This window comes from Leptonychotes weddellii, chromosome 10 (assembly GCF_054177405.1).
Source record: "Leptonychotes weddellii isolate Sample4059 chromosome 10, ASM5417740v2, whole genome shotgun sequence".
Lineage (NCBI taxonomy): Eukaryota > Metazoa > Chordata > Mammalia > Carnivora > Phocidae > Leptonychotes > Leptonychotes weddellii.
This window is the reverse complement of record NC_138378.1, coordinates 76,133,876-76,148,753: the sequence shown is the minus strand read 5'-3', so window position 1 is coordinate 76,148,753 and position 14,878 is coordinate 76,133,876. Positions and strand designations below refer to the sequence as shown.

Below are 14,878 nucleotides of genomic sequence, written 5' to 3'. Positions count from 1 at the left end.
TCAGAGATGGTGGGAAACGAGGTCTGGGCTGAGAGAGAGCGAACGAGCAAGGGGGCTGGCCCATGTGAGCGACTGCAGCGGGCCCCGCACCCACCGGTGCTGACAGGACTGACCCTGTCCGGGGGCGAAAGGAGATGGCGTGCCTGCTGGAGGTCAGGAGGGTGCTGTGGAGGAGGTAGGGGTCTAGTGGGCCTGGAAGGCTGGGGAGAAGGGGCGGGGGCAGCAGGAAAGAATGAGGAAATTTAGGACACCTGAACCAGGTGGACGCATTTGGGTGGAACAAAGGGCTTGAGTAGAGAGCATGAGAGATACTCGCGGAACGCAGGTAAGTGTTTACTTCAGTTGTGTTTCCTTCTCTAGACTAAACTCCTGTGGCAAGTCCTGCCTTTGCCCGAAGAGCCCCTGGGCGTGTAGTGCTCTGCAAACAGTCTTAGGCTGGCCCTCCTGCTGCTCCAAGCCGGTCCACTCGGCTCTGGCCCCCTCTTGACTCTGTCTCTTCCTCCTTGGGGTCATCAGGTGCAGGTCTTCCTGTTTTCTCATAAAGTTTTCGGGAAAAGCCTACAAAATGAGTTAAGGATGTGGAAATAAACGTCTCTGGAGTCATGCCAGCAGGTACCCCAAATAAGTCAGGGTCCTCTTGGCATGCGGGTTCGGGAGACTCACTCCCGGCTCCGGAGAAGGATGGCTCTCTGCACTCCTCTTCTACGGAGGCCAGTTCACATCGTTATTGAAATAGACACAGGGGTGCCTGGGTGGCTTAGTCAGTTAAGCGTCTGCCTTCAGCTCAGGTCATGATCCCAGGGTCCTGGGATCGAGCCCCGCATCGGGCTCCCTGCTCCGCGGGAAGCCTGCTTCTCCCTCTCCCACTTCCCCTGCTTGTGCTCGCTCGCTCACTCTCTCTCTCTGTCAAATGAATAAATCTTAAAAAAAAAAAAAAGAAGAAGAAGAAACATTTTAACTCCCCTTCCCTCCCTTCCCCCCGAATGATGGTGCAGTCAGACATTTATGATGGAGTTCAGTGTGAATGGTTTGCCAAGACTGGGAAGGATTACTTCTCACAGGAAGGATCTGTTGCAGACACTGTAAGAGAAGGAACTTTTAGTCCTTTTCTAGGTCTGCGGCACCTGGGGTGGAGTCTGCCGCGTAGTGGTCCTCAGCAAGTACTTCTTGAATGAATGAATGCGTGCATGCAGGCCAGGTTTCAAGAGTTGTTCATCTCCACTGAAATCAGAATGAGAACCAAGACTTAGAGCTGTGTGTCTGGAGGGTATACCACAGAAGGGAGGAAGGAATTCTGAGGATCAGCTGGTTTTCCCATTCCCCATCTGTACACCCTCAACACTCACCCCTCCACTCTGTTTTCAGGTTAGTGACCTGTTAGAAAAACTCAATCCAATATACATGGGTCAAAGACCTAACTAGGTGTGAGGCATGGTGCCTGGCATGGGGGTAGAGATGAGCAGCGCATCATCTGGCCGCACCAGAGGGAGACAGAGAAGATGGGAGAACTTCCAAACTATAAGGCAGAATCAGATAAGGTCTCCTCTGAAGAAGAAATCATTATTTCTGACATTTGGGTGGGGCTTTGAGAGGCAAATCTGACTTCATGGGTGGAGGAAGAGGAAGGGGCGTGCCAACCTGAGAGATCAGCAGAATATTCCCAGCAACTCTCGGTGGTAGCTCCATGTGTTGCGTGTTTATTATGTGCCACTCTGTGTACCCCACGTTTTCCATGGGTCCCCTCCCCCTCATTTAATCTTCATCACAACCCTGTGCAGAAAAGAGATATCTTTTTTTTATTTTTAGATTTTTTTTTTTTAATTTCTTTATTTGACAGAGACACAGCGAAGGAGGGAACACAAGCAGGGGGAGTGGGAGAGGGAGAAGCAGGTTCCCCTTGGAGCAGTAAGCCTGATGTGGGGCTCGATCCCAGGACCCCGGGATCATGACCTGAGCCGAAGGCAGACGTTTAACAACTGAACCACTCAGGTGCCCCAGGAAAGAGATATCTTTAGCTGTTTTTACAGCAAAGAAAACTAAGGCTCAGGCAATTAAGTATCACAGAGCCACAAGGACTGGAGTCTGGACCCTGGTAGCGTGAGCCCACAGCTCTGAGCCAAATGAGGGCAGGTTGTGCGCAGGGCAGAGGGAACCATGACAGGCAGCTGGAGTCAATGGGTCCAAAGGGAGTAGCAGGTGGAAATAGGGTTTGGGACCAGGTTCTGCACCTTACATCTCTGCTCGGGACTTCAGGCTGGGTTCTTTGAGCGGGAAGCCTGTGGGGGAGTTTAGAGGAAAGAAGTGCTATGGTCCAGCCGGTGTTTCAGGAAACTCACTCTGGCAGCAGGAGCAAAGGTAAAAACGCTGTTGGCAGGCAAACCAGTCAGGCAACTATTGCGATAGCCCAGGAGAGATGATGAGGCCTGAATTGGGGCATTAGCAGTAGGGATGCGGAGGGGGGGTTGCGCAGGATGAGCTAGACAGTGCAGAGGCAGACTGCGGAGGAGGCCTGGGCTTGGATTTGGGGTAAAGGGGAGGGAGGGGTAGACAATGGCTGTCAGGTCCTCAGCCCCGCCTAGAAGCCAGGAGGAGGTGGAATAGGTCAGGGATGAGACGAGTTTATTTTTGAACACATGGTTTGAGGTACAGGCTTCTGGGGAGTGGTCAGGGTGCTAGAGGCTATAGGAAGCAGGGGAAGCGTCTGTGAAAACATGTGATCAGTATGGCGCCTTTGGCAGCCCGTCCTTTTCTGCTTGTGCTTTCGTATGGAAAATTCTATTTTTCTCTGACTTTGTGCATACCATTTTATTGCATTTAATCCTTGCAGAAGCCGTGTGAGGAGTTGTCCTCCTTATTTATGAATGAGGATGCCGAGGCTCAGCGAGGTCAGATAACACACCCAAGGTCTCACAGATAAGGACGGCAGGGCTCGGATTTGAACCCGGTTCTGAGGGCAAGGCTCCTCTCTGCTCTGCCATCACAGAGCCTGAATCAGAATTAGAAAGTGGTAGACCTTGCAATCGAGACCCCCATCTGCTCATCTCTTCCTCCCTGATCCTGAAGGTTCCCCCTGAATACTTTGGCTTTTTCCCATCTGCAGATATATTGAGATGGATATGGAAAATACCTATGAGCATTCAGGTAACACTGGCTTATTTTCCATGACATAATCATGAGGTGTTGCCTTAGACTCATCAAGGTGGACTTTACCACTTACAGCCACCCCAGGGGTCATTAGGAGGGGCAGCTGAGAGTCCCAAGCTCACTGACCCAAATGCATTCCCTCGTGGATTGTGAGCTTGGAGTATATTATCAAAACTGTGTTGAAAATGTAGAGATAGAAAGCGCTGTTTAGGATTAGATTGAGGGTCTCACCCATATTCTGATATTTGATGTAAATGCCATGCTAAATTGAAGGACAGAATTACCATAAACCAAGCTCGCTCACTGAGACAGGCACACAAAGGCTTTACTTTGTCTGAGCCTTCTTCAAGGCAGGGATCCACCTACAGAGTGTTGGAATGAAGCCATTGTGTGTGTCCCCCCCCCCCCCCACTTCCCTGGCTGGATGGTTGAGGAAGATAGCTCTGAATCTTCATAGATGCCTGGAATTTATGGACTGGCCGACATTCTGGCCCAACTCTGTCATTAAAGGTAAGGAGCCTAAGATAGAGAGGTGAAGTGACTTGCTAAGGGTGACACGATTCGTAGCTGACCCTGGTCTCTGGGCTCCCTGTTGGCCTGTGTTCCTCACGTCACAATACATACCTGGCTTCTCTGCAGGAGAGAGGAGGAGGAGGCGGTCTTTTCTAGCATGTCTGTGTTCTTTGTACTTGGCAGGAGCAGCAGAAGCAAAGTGGGGCCAACTGGACCTTGTGACAGGAACTTGCAATATCTGTCACTTAGAAGCTAGGTGACCTTGGGCAGGTTACCTAATCTCCTGTACCTCTACTTTCTTACCTCCAAAATGGGAGCACGACAGTATCTACTTCCTAGGACTTGCTTTGACTCTCGAGGGAGACTCTGCAGGGCACGTAGTAAGCACTGGAGCAAATGTTGTGGCTCTTACCCGCATTAACGCTGTCAGCCGCAGTGGTAACCATCCTCTGACTGAATCATGTGAGGAGGGAGCTCGGGAGACCAATCAGCCTCCAGTGGTTTTCCCTCCACCACCTGCCACTGGCATAGAAATGTCTTCCTGCTTCACTTGTCCCATGTCACGGCTGTGTTGGGACAAAGGGGTTGGGACCTTGACCTGTGTGGGTTTGTAACTAAAAGCTGCCGCCTCCCTGCATAGTTGGTTTCTTTGCAGTGCATCACGATGTGCCACCTGCCACACAACACTAACTCTTTCAAATAACTTCTCTGTAAGGCTCTCTCCTTGGGTAGCAGGGTCCAACCTGTGTTTTAAAAGCAGTGTTGAGATGCTGGGATGGTGGAAGAAAGAGCCCTCTGTCCCATAAGCCCGTCTGCCCAGGGTGATTCATTCCCGTGTCACATATTTCTAAACTCTCCCTGCTATCCCCAGAGTATTCCTAATCCTGTCTGGCCAGTTCTTCTACAGATTCCTCTGCAGCTTTGCCTGACATCCTCTGAAGCAAGTGTCACTGATGTCTCTGTAAGCAGGGGCAAATGTGAATTGTCACCTCTTCCTTGGAGAGAAACCATAGACTCTCTGAGGGCCATCCTCCCTACACCAGGGCGTGGGGGATGCATGTGGCTGCTCTCAACCATGACACTTATGGGTATTCTCACCAGGGGCAAGCTCCTTGTCTCCCGGTCCTACTAGACTTCCTCCTTGTCCCTACCTGCAGTGTGTTTGTTTTCTTTTTCTTTCTTCCTAACCAGTTCTTACCCTGAAACCAGCCAGCATTGTCCCGTGGATCAAAACCTCTTGCATTTAAAAATACTGATAAAGGGGGCGCCTGGGTGGCTCAGTCGTTAAGCGTCTGCCTTTGGCTCAGGTCATGATCCTAGGGCCCTGGGATCAAGCCCCGCATCAGGCTCCCTGCTAGGCAGGAAGCCTGCTTCTCCCTCTCCCACTCCCCCTGCTTGCGTTCCCTCTCTTGCTGTGTCTCTGTCAAATAAATAAATAAAATCTTTTCAAATATTGATAAAGTCCTACAGTATTAGTTTTTGCTATGCACTTAAAATCCTGCCATGCTTGCAGGTAAACCATAAATGTTGGGATGCAGCTCATAAGGGAAGAGGCCTTAGAAGCCATACCAGCAGGCCCTGGGTCCTATGTGACCCGCTCACGTGCATTTTTGTGCCCACACGATTGCCCCGTGCGTGTCCCTGTAGACCACAGGCCAAACTGCAGGATTCTCCCTCTCTAGGTACCACCCACCACTTCCTGAGATCCTGGCTGTGTCCCATATGACCTTCCAGCCCTGAGTACAGCAGTGGGGGGGGGGGAGATCCTGGCTGCTCACCCCACAGCACCACACTCTCTTTTGCCCCTCTCTCCTGCCTGCATTGTTTCTTTACCCATGGGTCTTTTTTCAGCATCTCCTTTAAATCCATGGTATTCTTCAACCAGAAGGATCTACAACACCCTCTCGCCATCCCCCCCACATCTCCCTGACGCCACAACCTACCCTTTACCCTTTCACTCAGGCAGCCTGGCTTAACGTGGATGAGATGTGCAACTTTTGATTTCTGGGGGCAACAACTGATCCAAACTGGACTGGGTCAGAGCCGGGAAGCAGACACTGGCTGTCCCAGATGCCAGAGCAGGGCAAGGTCAACTGTGCTGGGGTTCCCAGGGGCCTGAGGATGCTTCTCCCAGATCTGGACACTAGAGCTGAGTGTCCACAGAGGAGGTGGTCACGAGGCTGACGGGTGGGAGAGGATAGAGGGTGTCCCAGTCCCATGCGTGAGTGAGGGGCTGCACTCAGGGACTGGGGTGTGTGCTCTGTGGCCCAGGGGAGCTAGGGGTCCAGCACCTCTCAACAGCAGGTACCATTTGCATATCAGTGGATGGGTTTCATGGTGGCTTCGGTCTATGAACTCACCAGATAAATAGGTTAACGTCTTTTTTGACATTCTTCCTGTTGGAAACTTTAAGTTCCAAACAGCTAAATTATAAGCACTGCAACCCTTGTCCCCCTTGAGGGCAGGCCTGGGTTTCCACGCTTCTCTGGGTGGAGGATCAGCTTTCATAGGTACCCCCCACTTCCCCTTTTTTCTTTTTTGAACTCCATGATCCAGGGATTCCCCTCTTTGGAGCTATTTAAGTAGAAAGGTGCTGGCAAGAGCAGCCCCGAAGGACTCGTGCCCCAGAGGGAGGCCGCTGGGGGGGCCCGTGGCAGGCGAGGGGAGCGCGTGGCTGTGGCCTCCAAGCCCCCATCTGAACTGTGTGTGGTCTTCCTGGGGCCACTGCATGCGGCAGCTGCACTGTCCCCACACAGGTGCCCCAGGGAAGGATTGCCTGTGTTTCGGATGAGCCTCAGAGCCTACCAGGACCATGGGTTTCTGGAAGGCCTTCACACAGCCTGGTTTTTCCGAGCACCTGGCCTTACGCAGATGCTCAGCAGCCTCGGGTCTGGATTGCTCACACCCTTGCCCCTCAGTAGACCTGGCTCCTAGTGGGGGAAATTGGAGGCCACTGCTGCCTCCAGAACAGAGGGATCAAGCTTTGCTGCTAGGCCTGCTGAATCTGTTGTTCAGACTCATTTGGGGGGTGCAGCTGGGGAGACACACCTGCCAGTGTTTCCTGACAGACTATGGTTAGAGGACCGGGAGTGGTGTGATGATGTAACGCTGTCCTGGACGTGGACTTCAGACAGCCTTGAGCTTGAACTTGTCTGCAGGGGCTTGGACAAATTCTTCACCTCTGTAAGCCTCCATTTCCTTGCCTGTGAAACCACGTGTTTCTAGAGTCTGGACCAGAAGGCAGGGAGGCTTGGAGGTGCCACATCATGGGTAATCACGATTGACTAACACATAAAACCTGAGTGCTGGACCTGGAACTGGTACCTGTCCCGTAAGGGGCAGCCCCACCTGGTGGGGGAGGGGGGCAGTGAAAAAGGTCTGACCCCTGTCTTTTGGTCTGAGACCCCCCGGGAAAGCAGAGGCCTCACCTCTCATCAACAGAAGTTGTGCCTGAACCAAGATTGCAGAGAGAAGCTCAGGGCATTAAGTTGTTTACCGTGGGATTTTGCGGGTATAGAAAGGAACTGTTCTTCTCCATATTGCTCAAAAAAACCGGTGACTTTCATCTGTGGAACACGGTGATTTTGCAAACTCCGATGAGTTCCCAGAATGCCTTTGTGAGCTTGGCAGCAGATGGCTTTATGGGTGAGGAAGAGAGCGGGCAAAGTAACCTGCCCCACAGCTTGGGGCGGGAGGGGGGCGGTTAGCCTCTCCACAGACTCCGGAGAGTGGGTGTCCATCTCTGCTTGGTCCTGGCTACAGTTGGACGGTATTTGCTTTCTTGTCTTGGCTTTGCTCAAGCAGCGATTGATACGGAGACCAGAAACTATAGCAGCTCTGCTTTCGCTGACTGACAGGATATGGGGCCCAGGAGGGAGGTGGCAAGATAAGTCATTGGTTTGGGGACAGTTTGTGACAGGCCAGAAGCGCTTCCTCAGAGTTTTGCAAGGAATCCCCGTATTCTTTGTGTTACTACCGGTCACTGGCTGACTGTCCCAGAGTGCTTCGTGGCAGCACCGGCAGAGCCCGATCGTGACTGGTCCCCATCTGGCAGTGTGGACCTGGCCTTGGCAGGAATGCCTCACTTGGATGCTTGGTGTGCAGGTCCCAGACTTGGCTGTTTAAATATGTCCAGAGGAACCATAAGAGCCGAGCTTCCAAAATGAGCAGCAAGAAGGAATCGCATGGAGGAAGGCGTTTGATTTTACCCACTTTCTCTCTCGCTCTGCCCCTACTCTAGCCCCCAGTAGCTGGTTCCTGTGTAGGGGTATTGGGGAAATCCATGCCAGACCTCCAGGAAAAGCAGGCTGCCATTTTTGTGATGTTTCTTATTGCAAAGGCCGAAAGGAAAGCCCTGAGCATGATTGCTTTCCCTGTGCCAAATACGTTTCTCCCCTAAGATTCAAGGCCTTCTGTGTCTACACCCTGAGGGGAAAGGGGAAAGGAGCCCTCACAACCTGCATGCGGGAGTGTGTGCTAGTCCCTTGCAGTTGAGCAGTACCAGCACACAACTCTGCTTGTTTTCTGTGCTGACTTGATTCAGCTGTCTTCTGGGCCAACCCATAGGTGGCCCGGCCTGTGCACGGCCACCGGGGTATCTTTCTGCATTTCAGTTTTAGGAAGTCATTCTAATTTAGTGCATGCTGATTGCATAACTCCCAAGAGGTTCCTTCTTTATTGGAACTTTGCTGCTGTTTCCAGAAACCTCCGGTACCGCGGTGGGAGGGCGCAGAAAGTCATCTGCTGCTGGCAGGGACATCTTCATGGACGTGCAACCTGTGTCATCTCCCCAAGTCCCCATGCTCACAGGGGCCCCGAGGTTGGGGTTTAATGCTGTGCAGTGGCAGTCTTGAAATCCTTAATAGTTTTACCTTTGAATTTGTATTTCGTAAGTGAAATCCAGTAGGACAGTGGAGTGTGTCCTAGGGACTTGGAGCTTCAGCTCCCATGATCCTACTTACCGCCACCTCCCTGCCTCCCCTGCGTGGGTTCTCAGCCCTGCCACACTCTGCCCCTGGCAGGGCCCAGACACAAAAGCTGGTGTTAGGTGTGTGCACCCCCCGGCCTTTTGGAACAGGGCATGGTGGCAGTTGTCCCCATCCCGAGCTGGCAGCTCTATGGCCCGTTCAGTGGGTCACCAGACAGGGGCAAGGCTCCCCGCTACCCCTGATCCAGGAACCCGATGCATCAGACACAGACGTTGTAGTACCCTTGGGGGTCAACTGTCTGCCGTGGTTGGAGTCCCTGGGAAGAAGAAAGACCTGTCCAGATGGCCCTGCCTGGCCTGGTCACAGCACATCATCCAGCTGCTGGTGGGAAGGGAAGCCAGCTGTGGGTGGTCGGCTGTGCACGTGCGCACTCGTCCCTGGGGTCCCCGGGCGCCTGTGAGGTGCGATGCTCGGCCTGCAAGAGTCCTCACAGCTCAGAGACAGACAAATGGCATAAGCAGCGGAACAGCCATCGTGACACGCACAACAGCATGAATGTGCTTAATGCCACTGAACTGTACACTTAAAGATGGTGACAGTAGTAAATCTTATGTGTGTTTCATTACAATAAAAAAAATTATACCGTATTTAAAAAACAAAAACAAAAAACACCAGAACAGGTAGAAAGAGACCATGGAAGGAAGGAAAAAGCTTTATATTGAGTACCTTTGTTTGTTTGTTTGTTTGTTTTTTTAAAGATTTTATTTATTTATTTGAGAGAGAGAGAATGAGAGAGAGAGAACACCTGAGAGGGGATAGGGTCAGAGGACGAAGCAGACTCCCTGCCGAGCAGGGAGCCCGATGCGGGACTCGATCCCGGGACTCCAGGATCATGACCTGAGCTGAAGGCAGTCGCTTAACCAACTGAGCCACCCAGGCACCCTATATTGAGTACCTTTAATGGCACTTTTTTTTTGCTGCTTTTTGAATAGGGGCCCCACATTTTCCTTTTGCACTGAGCCCCAAGTTATATGGCCAGGTCTGCCTTTTGGCCACTCTGTAAAACTGCCTGGTCTTTCCCTTTCAAGGGGCCTGCCCTCAAGTCTTGAAAGCGGTTTGCCGAGCAGACTCTTACCTTTCCTCTCTTCTCCCCACACAGGTCTCCTGTTGGCTGTGTGCCAGGCCCTGGAGAACAGCACATCCGCCCTGAGTGGTGAGTCCCATCCCCTGTCCCCTCCGTGAGGGATGAGTAGGGGACCGGAGCAGACCTCGGCTGCTGGGTGGAGCCTGCCCTCTAAGCTTCCTGCGGAGCTCCTGCCCCTTCTGCTCATGCAGGGCTGTCCCCTGCATCCCAGGGGCCCGGTTGCGCTCCTGAGGGGTCTTCGTTGTGGGAGCAGGGGGCGCTGTTCCCCCTCCCCTAAAGGCTTGCCATCTCCCAGCTCTGTTCAGACAGTCCATGTGGGCAAGGGTGCTGGAGAGCTCGGGAACAGCCCCAGTCTTCCAGCTCACGTAATCATGCATCTAAAGAGGAGCCCAGATTCCTGAACCCTTTGTATGCTTCTGCCTGGTGATCTTTGTTTCGTTATTTTATGCGTTGTCTTTTGACATTTCTAGTAATATTTCCCTTATTTCAAAGATCCTGGATCAACATATTGGGAGGTTTGGGCAATGTAGAAGGCAAACGTCTCCTGGTCAGAGTACTGCAGAAGCATCCGCTGTTGCATTGCTTTTAGCCTTCGTCTGGGTGGCACTCATATTTTTATACAGTTAGTCGTGGTGAGGAAACGATTTTGATTCCTGCTTTTTAAACTCAAGTTTTCAAGTTGTGCATTTCTCCATGTTACTGGAAAGTCTTGAAATTTTTCCTTTTAAAATACCATGTTCAGGGCGCCTGGATAGTGCAGTCAGTTAAGCATCCAACTCTTGGTTTTGGCTCAGGTCATGATCTCAGGGTTGTGAGATCGAGCCCCACTTCGGGCTCCACGCTCAGCAAGGAGTCTGCTTGAGATTCTCTCCCTCTCTCTCCCTCTGCCCTTCCCCCCCACACACACACTTGGGTGTGCTTGCTCGTGCTCTCTCTCTCTCTCTCCCCCTCAAATAAATAAATAAATCTTTTTAAAAAGGTCATGATGTTCCACTAAAATGGACATGTGTGATTCAGTTAAGCATTCTCTTTTGTATATTTATGTTGCCTCCAGTTTAAATTATGATGCTCCCTCTTCATGCCTAGAAGCTTTTCCCTTTCAGATTCTTTCCTCAGGGTATGTCTCTGGGAACACGAATAAATATATTTATGACCCTTGTAACAAATTGCCAAATAGCTACGCCAGCAGTGCCTGAGTCTGCCAGTTTCACTATTCCCTTGTTGACGGGGAGTATGTTCCCATCTGTTACTACGGCAGACCCCTGCTGTATCTCCCTAGTTAGGAAGGTGTGTATGGCGGGGAGGGGGGTGGTTCTTATGTATTCATAAGTCCTCTAACCAACCGCACAGTGTCCCTGGTACTTTGCTCTTCTCCTCTTCCACACCTTTCCCTCCAAACACACTGGAGGGGATGCTGCCATTCCCGCTGGGTATCACAGCTTCTGTGGCCCCACACTTTCCCCCTTGGAGCGGTTATCCTCGCTGCAGTTGGACCCTTAAAGGGTCCAAGCTACTTGGCGGCCCATGATGCCACAGAAGGAAATGCCTTACTTCCTCTGTGTTACGCTTGGCATAAGGGTGTGTCTATCCCAGAGCAGTGCTTCCAAGGTCCAGGGTCTACCAGAATTTCCACTTTTCAGTTACCTCCCCCGTCACAAAGGGCTCAGATGTGAATATAGTGGGGGTAAAGTGGGGGCATGTGGTTTGTTCCACCACACTGGTCTCAGAATTGTCCTGTCTCCCTTCCTAGGATGCATTTACCCCCAGGTGCATCCTCAGCCCCTCCTGGTCCTCACTGCCGGACCCAGTAGGCGAGGAGCCAGGTTCTCTACTGAGTCGCTTGCAGGTGGTAAGTTGCAGTGATGGCAGATGCTGATCCTACCATCCAGTGATGGCAGATGCTAATGCAGCCAGGTGCTCCTGGTCATTTTACCCTCCTCCCGACCTCCATCCATTCGTACAGACAAGAGAGGCCTGTCCTACCTGAGCCTATTTCATCATGTGTGGCTCCTGCCAGGGCCCTTTGGGGTTTCCCAGTCTCTCCTGGGCAAACATGGGAAGACCTGCTATATTCGTCCCAAAATGACTGTGCTTGCTGCACAAGTGACCGGCTTCTGTCGCACCCTTCTGGACTTGCTTCTATGAGGATGTCTCTGACATCTGCAAGTACCTGAAGTTTGTCCTTCCTCTTTATGATCTGTCTTCACAGAACTTGTCACGCCCTACTGTGTTGCACATTACCCTGTAACGGGCTGCGGGCCGCTCTGTGGCCCAGTGTGGTAGGTGAGAGCGTGGGCAGTGCCACGACTTCCAGCATCCGGGGGGCCTCGGGATCCCCGAGCTGATGGGAGGTCTGTGGAGAAGGGAAGTGGGCTGCCTGTCTGGCCTCTGCATTGCTGTTTGCTAGGTCACTTAGCTGTGGGACTTGATGGACTAGCTCTTTCCATTCTTACTTACCCTCCACCCTGCCCCGTTGGACCCAGACAGGAGTCCAGAGAGGGCTGCCCAGGGCCCCAAGTCCACATGGCAGCGATGGCATCAGAGCCGCCTCTCCAAGGGCCAGGGCTTTGCCACTGAATCAGGCTGGTTTGCTTAACTTCCTCTTCCTTTAGGGTGGCCTGCCTTCTTCTCGAAGACTCCTCGGGCCCTGGGAGGCCTCGGCCACCCCCACTCCGTCCCTGCCAGACATAACTGAAATCCCGTCGTGGGTGTAGTGCAAGCCAGCCACACTCACCACCCCCAGCACTGGATTGCGTATTGAACTCCTGCCTGACTCAATAAGTAAAAGGACTGGTGCCTGTGTACTAGTGGAAATATTTATACACAGAGGAGAAATAATAGTGAAATCAATCCCCATACACCCGTCGCCCAGCTTCAGCAGTTCGCAGCATGTGCTGTTTTTCTTTCCTCTATTCTCATACCATTTTGATTTTCTCCCTTGGCTGGGATAATTTAAAGCAAAGTCCATTTCACTTGTGAATGTTACTTAGAGGTCACAGGTAAGGATTTTTTCTTTTTATGTTCAGCTAGCCACTGCATAGTACATAATTAGTCCTTGATGCAGTGTTCAATGATTCATTATTAAGTACAACACCCAGTGCTCGTCACAGCACGTGCCCTCCTCAATACCCATCACCCTGTTAACCTCCCCCCACCCTCCTCCCCTCTGAAACGCCCAGATTGTTTCTCAGGGTCCATAGTCTTTCATGGTTCATCTCCCTCTCTGATTTCTGCCCCTTTGGATTTCCCTCCCTTTCCCTGTGGTCCTCTCTGCTGTTGCTTCTGTTCCACATATAAGTGAAACCATATGATAATTGTCTTTCTCTCCTTGACTTCACTTAACATAATCCCCTCCAGTTCCATCCATGTCGATGCAAATGGTGGATATTCACCTTTTCTGATGGCTGAATAATATTCCATTGTGTATATGTACCACGCCTTCTTTATCCATTCATGTGTTGAAGGGCATCTCGGCTCCTTCCCTACAACCCAGCAATTGCACTACTGGGTACTTATCCCAAAGATACAGACGTAGTGAAAAGAAGGGGCACGTGCACCCCGATGTTCATAGCAGCAATGTCCACAATAGCCAAACTGTGGAAGGAGCTGAGATGCCCTTCAACAGGTAAGAACTTCAAAAAAACCAAAACCATAGTCCCATTTCACCAACAAAAGCAACAATAATCCCTTCTTGTTAGATCCTTAAATTTGGAGGGCAGATGAAGCTGCGTTCAGTGTTTTGTTGTACCTCACTTAATTTGCATTTCCTTTAGTGTTTTCATCTTTTGCTTTCTACTTATATTTCCTTTTGGGTGAACACTGTTTTTGTTAAGTGTGCTCCCTTGTGGACGGGATGACTGACTGGCACACCTGAGTCCCTCCTAACCCCTTACGCTCTGGCTGGGGGTGGGCTCCCTTACTAAATCCCAGAACTATCCATTTAGGTGTAAAGATGGGCTGTTGGAGAACAGAAGCTATCCAAGGCTTTACCCGTGACGTGAATATGCAAGTCTCTTCACTCTAAGGGTTGACAGGAATGAGAAACAGTAATGGATATAAGAAGGTTTTGATACATGCTTTTTTTTTTTTTTTAAGATTTTGTTTATTTATTTGACAGAGAGAGACACAGGGAGAGAGGGAACACAAGCAGGGGGAGTGGGGGAGGGAGACCAGGCTTCCCGCCGAGCAGGGAGCCCGATGCGGGGCTCGAGCCCAGGACCCTGGGACCATGACCTGAGCTGAAGGCAGATGCTCAACGCCTGAGCCAGCAGGCGCCCCGGTCTTGAAACATTCTCATTGCTGGCACAGGCACACTTGGGATTCAGCTCTAATGTTTTGATGGAGCAGCATGGAGAGAAAATTGCAAACTCTGTGTGCCAGTCAACGGTGGCACATGAACTTGAGGGAACATGGGGCTGACCCCATGTGGCTTTCTTGTGCTTTTGGAAAAAAAAGTTCCATCATCTTATTTCTTGAAAGTTGCCCTTGGCCTTTCTTATTGAGGTTTCATTGTTTTCTTCCAATCTTCCTCTCTCTTGGAGCCCCAAATGTGAAGGGTCAGTTATGCCAGAGGCATAGGAAACTGGCATTATTGTTGTCAGTAAATGCTTTTCAGACATCCACTTTGAGTGGGACACTGGAGAAATACATGCCTCAGGCTGAAGGTCAGGAATCTGGGGATTGGGCCCAGCTGGTCTGTTTCTGCCAAGCCCCTGGGCAAGTTGTCCATCTGTCTCCCGTTTGGATCTGAGTTTCCTCATCTGTTGGACTTGAATCAGGAATAGCCTATAAGGTTTTTCACATGACCACTCTGATAAATTGGTAGAGATTGCTTGGAAGGTTTTGTTGAGAAGGATTATAAGGCTGCCTTCAGGCTCTTGGGAAATGTGGCCATGATCCGTGAGTGTTGCCTGCCATGAACCCTAGGTAGGGAAGCAATAGTGTGACTGCCATGTATTTCATTCTCTTGGAATCAGATGCTCTTTTACACTTAGGTTCTAAAATTCTGGTTGCTGGGACTATACAAACAAGCAGTCCTCCTCCATCCTTGTGCTTAGAGAGCCCACCACACAGGTGAAAAGATAGCATGGGAACTTCTAATGCGAGCCTCATGTTGACCTAAAGCCACCTCGGCCTACTACTTAGTGGA

The 14,878-nt window shown here is 51.2% G+C and overlaps 1 protein-coding gene across 4 annotated transcripts in view; it reads left to right on the top strand.

Annotated features, from left to right (window-relative positions):
• TGFA (transforming growth factor alpha) overlaps positions 1-14,878 on the top strand; it is a 91,711-nt gene that overhangs the window by 27,189 nt on the left and 49,644 nt on the right. For all 4 annotated transcript variants that reach the window (XM_031036451.2, XM_006728016.3, XM_081833643.1 and 1 more), the window contains exon 2: positions 9,745-9,798. In XM_031036451.2, the coding sequence (XP_030892311.1) occupies positions 9,745-9,798 (54 nt within the window). The remainder of the gene's footprint in view (positions 1-9,744; positions 9,799-14,878) is intronic.